This window comes from Solanum pennellii, chromosome 7 (genome assembly GCF_001406875.1).
Source record: "Solanum pennellii chromosome 7, SPENNV200".
Taxonomy (NCBI): Eukaryota; Viridiplantae; Streptophyta; class Magnoliopsida; order Solanales; family Solanaceae; genus Solanum; species Solanum pennellii.
In genome coordinates this window covers 73168068-73177355 of record NC_028643.1, presented here as the reverse complement: position 1 = coordinate 73177355, position 9288 = coordinate 73168068, and the positions used below count along the sequence as shown (strand labels likewise).

The following is a 9288-nucleotide window of genomic DNA, read 5'->3' as shown; positions in this document are numbered from 1 at the left end:
CCACTTTAATCTTTTCAAGTGTCGATCCAGAATTCAAGTATCTGAGTTCAGTTCAAGTTTTCTTTCTTCCTGCCATGTTAATTCAATTTTATTTATCATTAGCATCATTTTGATTTCGAGTTTTATTGCGGTAAGTCAATATTTTGTTAATTATTCTCGGTTCAGTGCGAATTTGTTATAGTTGATATATTCAGATTAATCGTTCCTTGCTGTATGTAAATTTTTTCTGTTTATATATTTGCATTCGATTGTGATTGTTTAGCATTTACATAATCGAATTATGCACATCGTCGAGGGTGTGGTCTAGTCGTCAATGAATAAATCCCCGAAAAATAAAAAACACTAGGTGATTTGTTTGTAGATGTTCTAGACTCAGTGGATACAGTTCCTGATATTTGTTATGGGTGGGAGCGGGGAGGCAACACCCATGGAATTAGTCGAGGTGCGCGTAAGCTGGTCCAGACACTAGGATTATCAATTATTATTTTTTAGGCATACACATATACAAAGGCCAAACTAAGTAGACATTGTGATTCAAATGGTGTTTTATCAAGTTTTGGAGTTACATTTGATAATATCAAAAAGAGTAGAATTGTTGTTGTTGGTGGGAGGTGATAGGTATTCCGTGGAATTAGTCTATAAGGTTAAATTAGATTGACATGCTTATTCAATCCAAGTAGGAATAGGAAGAGTAGCTATGACATTGGCATACTTTTACTGGATGGATGGAATTAGTCGAGGTGCGCGCAAGCTGGTTCAGACACCAGCGTTATTATAAAAATATTGATATACAAATATGCTAAGGCCCAACTAAGCAGCCAATGTGATTAACATCCATAGGGACTTCTGGTTTAAATATTTGATGTATGTTATGGTAAACACGGAGATCAGTTTTCTAGCGAAGTTAATGTATTTGACCCATCAACTGAAATCGGATATTCTTTGGTTCTACAGGTGTGATTAATCAAGAGTTCTGAACAGAGAAAATGGATGCAAAAGCGTTGGCAAAGTCGAAGAGAGCTCATTCGTTACATCTTAATAAGAAGCATAATCCACATCATGCATCTAAGGGTTCTTCTGCTGTTTCTGGCACGTCTGCCGGTGATAAGAAGGTTACTGTCAAGCAAGTTAAGGAAAAGCCTAAACCGAAGCTCCCATCAAATTGGGATCGATATGAAGAAGAAAATTCAGATTCTGAAACTGCGACCCCAGCAGGCGCAAGTAATGCAAGTGATGTGGTCGAGCCGAAAAGTAAAGGAGCAGATTATGCATACTTGCTTTCGGAGGCTAAGGATCAGCTTCAGTTTTCTTCAGAGGATGTTTCTTTTGGTGATGATATTTTAGATGGTAATGCTTTTATCCTAGAACTTTAGCTATATAGAATTGTTTTCTGACGCTATCACTCATAACCTGTCGAAATTGTATGACAGTTGTAACTGGTATCTTTTTATTGCTCTCTCAAGTCAAGTTGGCCATAAATGGTTTTTGAAATATAGAACATAGCCTTTTTAGTGTTATTTGTCTGTTGTTTGGTTACTAGATTCAGATTAGTTCGAGCGTAGGGGAAAGTTAGGGGTGAGGCATGACTAGGAGCAGTCTCGCACAAGTGTTGATTCAGAAACATAATTATTAAAATGTTTGCGTCAATAATTCAACATTGAAATATTATCTTGGCTGTACTTTGTCTAAGTTGTTGATTCTTGCTAGAAAATGTGTTGATTCAGGTTTGTTGCAGCTTAAACGTATTTCTTATTTTTATTACTCTACAAATTTTTCGCAGACTACTGTATTTCCAAGTCTTTACGTGGCTCTGCCAGTCTAGAAATTTTTGGTCAAAATGATAGTACTGACTTAATATTTTCCAGACTTTTACCAGGGCCTAGGAGCATTACTCTCTGCAAAAGGACAAAGCAAGTTATCGTGGATAGCAGAAGACAATTTTGCTATGGAAGATAAGGCACCTCCTCCCACTAAGGTGATTATTCTACTCTCAGTCCATGGGGTTGTCTGTCTCCTTTGCTCGTATTATCTGTTCTTGTTTTCTGGTATTATAAGGAGAGCAGTATGGGATACTGATAACTTTTTATCTCCACTGCCTCAAACATTTTGGTTAGAGTAGAAACTTCTAACACTATGGTTATATTAACATGTTGAAAACGTGCTACGACTTTAGTTGACAATTCAGTCTGTTCTTTGAAAGGGTGTAAAAATAACCTTTCTTATAAGTTAGCAAAGCAAATAGCACTTCATTCTATCTATAGTTACTAGAACTTAGCTCAATATTTATCACATGATCCACATTAATCAGTGGGTGTGGATGAATCAAGTGAAGTATCTAAGTCACATAGATTTGACATGTCACACTTACTCCTTAAGCCAAAAATACAGGAAAGTTTATTTGAGCATATGTGCTGGTTGACCTCGTCCTTTGAAATAATTCTGATTCATCTCCTTCTAGATGATCAAAATATACATACAGAAACTCTGTTGCCACGAAGGTTTTGGTTCAGTAGTAAGGAAGCACTATACATAATGTCTGAATAGCTGACAGGAGGCTGATACTAAGTGTAGGAAGGGTAGAGGGGTAGGCTCTTCCTGTGCGTCAAACCAGTGACTGAGGGGCGGGCGAACCAGCACACCAGATTTTTCGGTAATTGAGCCAAGCACATAAAGATATTTTTTTTTTTTGAATGATGATAATATTTGAACCCAAGCTCTAATGGCGTATGAAATACTTCACTATCTTACTCAACATGAGACATATACGCCTTTTTACTCCTGATTGTTAAATAAGTCCATACAAACATATATACCTCAACATCTTTCAGCCCATATCGGATGTTTGAAGAGAATAATCATTAATAATTGTTGTGAATTGAGGAGTTGAATCGGTAGTAGTTGTTTCAGTATCAGAAGATAGGGGTGCCGAATCATTACGAGTTGTTGTGGATTGAGGAGTAACTTACTTTCAGTGAATCTGCACGTTCTGATTTCCTTTTAAAACCTGATTCTGGAATCCACACACCTGTCAGACCATACATACATACAGACTCCTAGCATGATTTATGTGAATCACCAAGATTTCTTTTTGAATCCAACCCACCTAATAGTTTGTGGGTTAGTCTCAGACCTTGCTGATTCACTAAAAGCAAATAGAAACATAAGTTATAATTTGAAGGAGGGGTATATATGAATAGCCTTCTAAATCGAAGCTAAGACTGAGTAAAACCCACTCCTTTACTGTATGGCACTATAACATGTTCCTTTTGCTCCTATTTACAAAAGGATAATGTATCAGAAAATTTCTTGTATGCTTTAAGTTAACTATGTGTTATTAGAATTACTTACAGTTAGTGTAGCTGACTTATAAATAAGCTCAAAAATCCATCAGTCTTCAGTTAACTGTCAAATTAGACATGTGTGTTTCGGATCAATCAGTTGACAGTACTATTATCCAGCTGATGAAGGCAAGAAAGGTGTTGATGTGCGAGATGCTTGGTTACTAGCTATTCTTGATGATTCTGTATTAATTAACATCACATGTTTATTCTTTCTTCTGGTAATGAAGTGATGGTTATTGAAGTGAACTTTTGCTTTTGTTGATAGCCAATCATATTAATGGCACGGCTCATCTCTTTTTGTGTAGGAAGCAATAGCATATGTTCATTGCTAATCCTGCTGACACCAGTTTTTTTTTTTTAATTACGCTTTCTCTGATTTGTGATTTGGTTTGTTATTTTCCTGAAATGCCGACGTGCCCCCATCAAGATTGTTAGGCTACCATATGGTCAAACTCATTGATAACTATGTCACTCTTGTATTTGCAGGCATCATTTCTTTCACTTGATCTGCAAGCTCTTTCAGAGCAGCTTGAAAGAGCAAGTCTACAAGAGAGACTTTTCATTGAACCAGATCTACTTCCTTTGGTCCTGGTATGTAATGTCATCTACGATTTCCTTCTATGTTCGTTAAATTTAATGTTGGTTAATGGTTATACGCTGGAAACATGGGGCCTTTCATTTAATTAAGATGCGGTAGTGTAAGTTTAACAAAAAGGCCTGCAAAATGAGCTTTGAGCTTAAAATGAATTTTAGACCTTTTGTCCATAGCTGCCGCATGGTAGTGCACCTAAAAGCATTAAACTGCACCAACATATATGATGCAGATGAATCATCTCTCCAGCTATGGTCTCCTCTCCAGCTACTCCATAAAAAATATTATGTTGGTAACTCAGCATGCGAAAATGGCATAAAATCATTTCATGTTATATATAGCATGTAAAAATTCAGTATGAGGGTTTTATTATAGGGTGAGGATAGTGAGAAAATAAACTCTGCTTCTGAATTGTTTGAAAGTCAATTTTACTGAAATAACTGGAAGTTTAACTTATGAGGTTTCATCCTCGACTGTCAAGCCACTTTATTGTTCTGCGGAGATCTGAGAATCCAAATTACTGATCTAGTTTTATTGAGGTTTAACTAACGCAATCCTTCTATGACTCTCGAGCTATTCTTTTTTTATGAGGTTTTTAGTTCTAAACAACTTCATCTTATGCAGCCAGGCAATGAGCACATAGCGAATTATTCTTTCGCCTTTTACTAAAGAATACCGTGTGCTCGTTGCAAATAGTGGCATACGCCTACGTTCAGAATGCTCAATATTTGTTTAAAATTTTACTTGGTGAACTCCTGTAGGATGTCTTTGTACTATCTTGTAATATAGTCTAATACATGTACTTGATGTGCAAAACTGGCAGAACGATCAGGAGTCGCAATCAGCAGCTAAAGAGAAATATGACAGCGATCTAGCTTCAAGCAAGAGTTCAACGGCCGAAAAAGACTCCAATTCATTAACTTCCACTAACAAAAGCAACGAAAACAGGCATCAAGATTCGCATCTGGGCACCACAAGCAACAATAGCAGACATCCAACTTTAGCTGATGAATCCTCTAACCCTTCGACTGCATCTAAGGATGAGGCTGGACAAAATGATACACTGATGTGTGTACCGTCTGCATTTAAGGCAGCAGCTGCAGAAGCAGAGCTTGACATGCTTCTTGATTCAGTCACCGAGATTGAAATTTGTGAGTCCACCAACGTTATTGACCAGTCTATTCGTCCTTACCCCGTGACACAAGCAGGAACACCAACTCCGTTATCAGAGGTTTCCACTCAGCCCAAGCGAGGCCACGATCTACCCAAACCTGCAATATCAGATATCAGTTTGGACGATACACTGGATGATCTTCTCAAAGAAACATCCATTGTGACTAACAAAAACGAGCTTTCGCTGCCTAATGAGGTAAGCTCTACTGCTAGTCATGCATCCTCTGCTTCCCAACCTGTCTCGAAGTCCAAAATTATCGATGATTTTGATTCATGGTTTGACACATTGTAACTGAACACCAGATTGGGAAATTTTTCCCATGATAACCACAAATTGTGTAATTCTGAGTGTTAGCCTTCTACCATTCGTGTTAAAAATCTAACCTTTGTCAACTCGTGTTAATATCGAAAGAAATTTATGTATTATTTTATGCAAAATGGAAAAACTAAATCTTGTGTTACTCAACTCACATTTGGTCGACAATTTAGAAATCCACAGAACTAATATACATGTAAGTTACGAGAGAATCTATGTATTATTTTATTTGAGGATCAAAAGTGGAATAACTAATATACATATATAACTAATTCACACACATAAAAATGTACATGAATTCGCCCATAATTAATCTGAATATTACTGATACCTACATACTTTGAAAAAAGTAAATTTGATGACTTGTACTTCAATTATTTGGAACGAAAAATGAATTGTCTCATTAATCATTTTCAGTATATTTGACAAATAAAAGGTAAGAGATGGAAGATCAAATATCTGTGTTTGTTAGGTTTTCTTTTCTTTCCATTTATTCTATTTTAGTTTTGGCAGACAGCGTTGTGGAAAACGTAATCCATGACACTATTTTAGAGTAGACCTATGAACAAGTACTAGTCAACTTTAAGAAGAAAAAAAAAACTTGTAATTTTAGGTATTATATGACTAAAAAAATAAAAAGTTTAAATTACTTTATTTTTAAATTAAGAAAAAAGTTGTTAATCTTGATGTGAAATATGAATTAAGTAATTAGGTTTATCTATATATAGTGAAACAGTAACCGATTTTAATCGTAATTTAAATTTAATCAAGATTTAAGATTGAATTAAAATTGTAACTAATAATGAAATTAAGATCAAATACAACTAGAAACCAATATTTTCTCATAAGCCACAAGTCTGAGTATAAAGTCGTATGTAGTAATTATTATTTCATATTTAAAGTGGGATTATTTTTCGATATGATTTGAAATTAATTAAGTTTCAAAGTGTATATCGAACCTGAGTGGAATATCATTCATAATAGTAACCCCAAATTATAAAAATTGAACCTACCCTTATCTAAAATCTTGTATTTCCACATCTACCAAGTTTAATTTATTTCCCAAAAACACCCAAAAAAAAAAAGTGAAAAAAAAATAAAATTCAAAGCCATAAGGCTCCAGCTTTTTTCAACACGGGAGTCAACTCGCCGGTAATATGAGCCGCCATAATCCGATCCAATCCACCAAACAGCTCCCCTCCGACGAACACCGCCGGAAATTGCAACCGTCCGGTGTCTTTCCGATCATTACCTCCGGCGACAATAATATTCTCCAACTCATCAACCACTTCGTTTTCATCGTCTTCCTCGATTTCATAACTAGCAGGATTTGCTCCGAGACAATGAAGTAAACGTTTAACAACATGGCTCATACAACAACCTCGTTTTCCCACAACTATAACCGCGTTATCCTTAACAACGTTATTCAATTCTTCCTTTGAACCTTTAACGTATAACAATGAATTGCTGGTACTTACACGATGATGTCGATCAACTCTTGGTGTTATAGATATACATGATGACTTGTAAGGAAGTGCTTGTTGCATCATGAATAATTATAGCTATATGATTATTTTTTTCTATTTTATTTGTGTTGCTTAGATATTGTGCATATAGAAAATATATATATATATATACACATATATATGTGTAGGTAGGGGTAGGGGAGTAGAGAGGGGGGTGGGGGTGTCAACGGTAGTTACGATATGTTACGCGTAATATAAGTTGTGGCTTACGTTAAAATATGTCATCACCTGCCTATGCTCTTGTGTATCTAAGTGGGTACCATATTTGATTACGTTCTTTCTCCCATTATTTATTTCGGTTTCCTACTCGGTACGTTATTAGGGTCGATTAAATTTATATTCACATTATCGTGCATTTAATAAAAAAATTTATCATTCTCAGAAGATGGAACTTAAGATGTCTAATTAAAAATGAAGGAATCTCAATTATCTTATCAAAATTCGTGATGTTGGTTCCATTATTGGTTATAATTTATAACTACTTAGGTCGTTTCTAGTGGCTGCAAGTATATTTCGTTACTTTTAACACCTATAAATCTTTAGATCGGATAAAGCTAGGCTTAACTTTCATTAAGCAATAAAAGTTATGGTTCAGAATCGATAAACTAAATATCTCAACTTTGTTACTAGCAAGTTAAAAATGTATATATTCATAGATATTGAGCTTAAGTATTTTAAATGTTGGTGAAATATTGAAAATTTTCGTTGAGGAATATTTTCAAGCAGATAATTTTATGAAGAACGACAGTTTAAGTTGTTTTTTTCAAGTGAAATATAATTTGTACCAAGTGCAATTAGTTAGTTATTTTCAATTCAATTTCAAATACTTAAAATTGAAGTTTTATATGGGATGGATTACTATGTTTGATTAATTTATCCTTAAGTTTGGTACACTTACTAATTATTTTTGAGTGACTTACTAATTTATCTAATCTATACTTACTAAAACTTGTTGGCCTAATCTCAATAATTAAAAAAGATCGTAAAAAGTTAGGTAAATATTTACTGATTTACAATTTAATTACTCCATTCAAATTTAATTGTGACATACAAGATACCCAATATTAATTAACTTTAGATAAGGATGATATATATATATCCCTATCAGATTAGACAAGAGAGGTTGAGTAGAAACACCAAAAAAACAGCTAATACACTTGAAGAAGAATTATTCAACTTGGATTTTGATTTCTTGTTTTAGTATAGAATTTAAATATTTGAAATTACATAATAAATGTGTATAAGAAATTGTAGACAACATCATTCATAAGTGGAATGTTATAATGAAGATAATGTGTACGCAATTTTAATTTTTACGTTATAAAAATAGAAAAATTATTTTCAAACGTTCTATTTAAATAAAAGAAGTTAGAGTCGTGAACTATTTTATTAAATTGTTAATTAGTTTTTACAAAGGATGATGTTTCATTATTCCTCAACGTCACTTATTTCGTTTTTATTCCTTTAATTGGCTTATTTTGTTACATATTCCAATTTGTAACACTTCTCTAATTTTGGATTGTGATCCCTATTTTAAGTTGCAACTTGCACAAGATATCCACTTATATCATTACTTACCATCATCAATTGGATATACATAACACTTTCTTTATGGTAAGTAAGATATTTCGTGTTCAAGTTTTAGGATGTATATATCAAAAAACTTTTGATAGAAACATTATCTTTTTTAACAAGCATTAATGAAAATCTGAACTAATTGAAACTCTAACAACATCAACCATCAAATGTGAATAAAATGAAAAAAAACATATATATTTCTTTATGATTAGGAAGATTACTAAAATCAATCCTCCAAAACAAAGAGTCGTTAAAACTAGGCTTATTCAATCAACACAATAACAATAGCAATCTATTCAGTTTAATCTCATATAGATACAATTTAAAAGGCATGAAATGTATAATGTATTATAGATCTTCACTACCTTTATTCTCGTAAGATAAAAGAGAGGTTATTTTCGAAAACAGATCTGACACACACTAAAAAAAATTATCTCTTAATTTTTTAAACTTATTTTACAAATTCTTAAAAAATAAAAATAAAAAGTATGAAAATGGATTTATCTTTAAGAGTGTGTTTGGTAGTTTGGTTAGGACAAAAGTTTTGGAAAATGTTTTTCAAATCAACTCATTTTTCTCAAAATTAAGGAAAATGATTTTCCTTCAAAAATTAAGGAATACATTTTTCAAAACTCCCCCCAATTTCAAGTTACATTTTTTTTTTTTTGAAAAACATCAATTTAAAAAAAATATTATCAATTTCAAAATTTTATTTTATCATTCGATCCCTGATCCCCCACCCACCCACCACCGGCCATTCCC

General features: G+C 33.6%; 2 protein-coding genes and 1 non-coding gene across 3 annotated transcripts; 2 read left to right on the top strand and 1 right to left on the bottom strand.

Moving 5' to 3' along the window:
- LOC107024525 lies at positions 1 to 5499 on the top strand. The gene is made up of 5 exons (XM_015225514.2): positions 1 to 130; positions 955 to 1347; positions 1866 to 1975; positions 3828 to 3932; positions 4757 to 5499. The coding sequence occupies exons 2-5, from the start codon at positions 987 to 989 to the stop codon at positions 5396 to 5398; spliced, it is 1218 nt and encodes a 405-aa protein (XP_015081000.1). The 5' UTR covers positions 1 to 130; positions 955 to 986; the 3' UTR covers positions 5399 to 5499.
- LOC114078174 lies at positions 4555 to 4672 on the top strand. Its single transcript, XR_003579716.1, has one exon. It is a non-coding gene; the product is annotated as a U5 spliceosomal RNA (small nuclear RNA).
- A 781-nt stretch (positions 5500 to 6280) lies between the features above and the next one.
- LOC107025367 (glutaredoxin-C9-like) lies at positions 6281 to 7040 on the bottom strand. Its single transcript, XM_015226159.2, has one exon. It carries the CDS (start codon positions 6970 to 6972, stop codon positions 6526 to 6528), a length of 447 nt encoding a protein of 148 aa, XP_015081645.1. The 5' UTR covers positions 6973 to 7040; the 3' UTR covers positions 6281 to 6525.
- Between the last annotated feature and the right edge of the window lie 2248 nt (positions 7041 to 9288).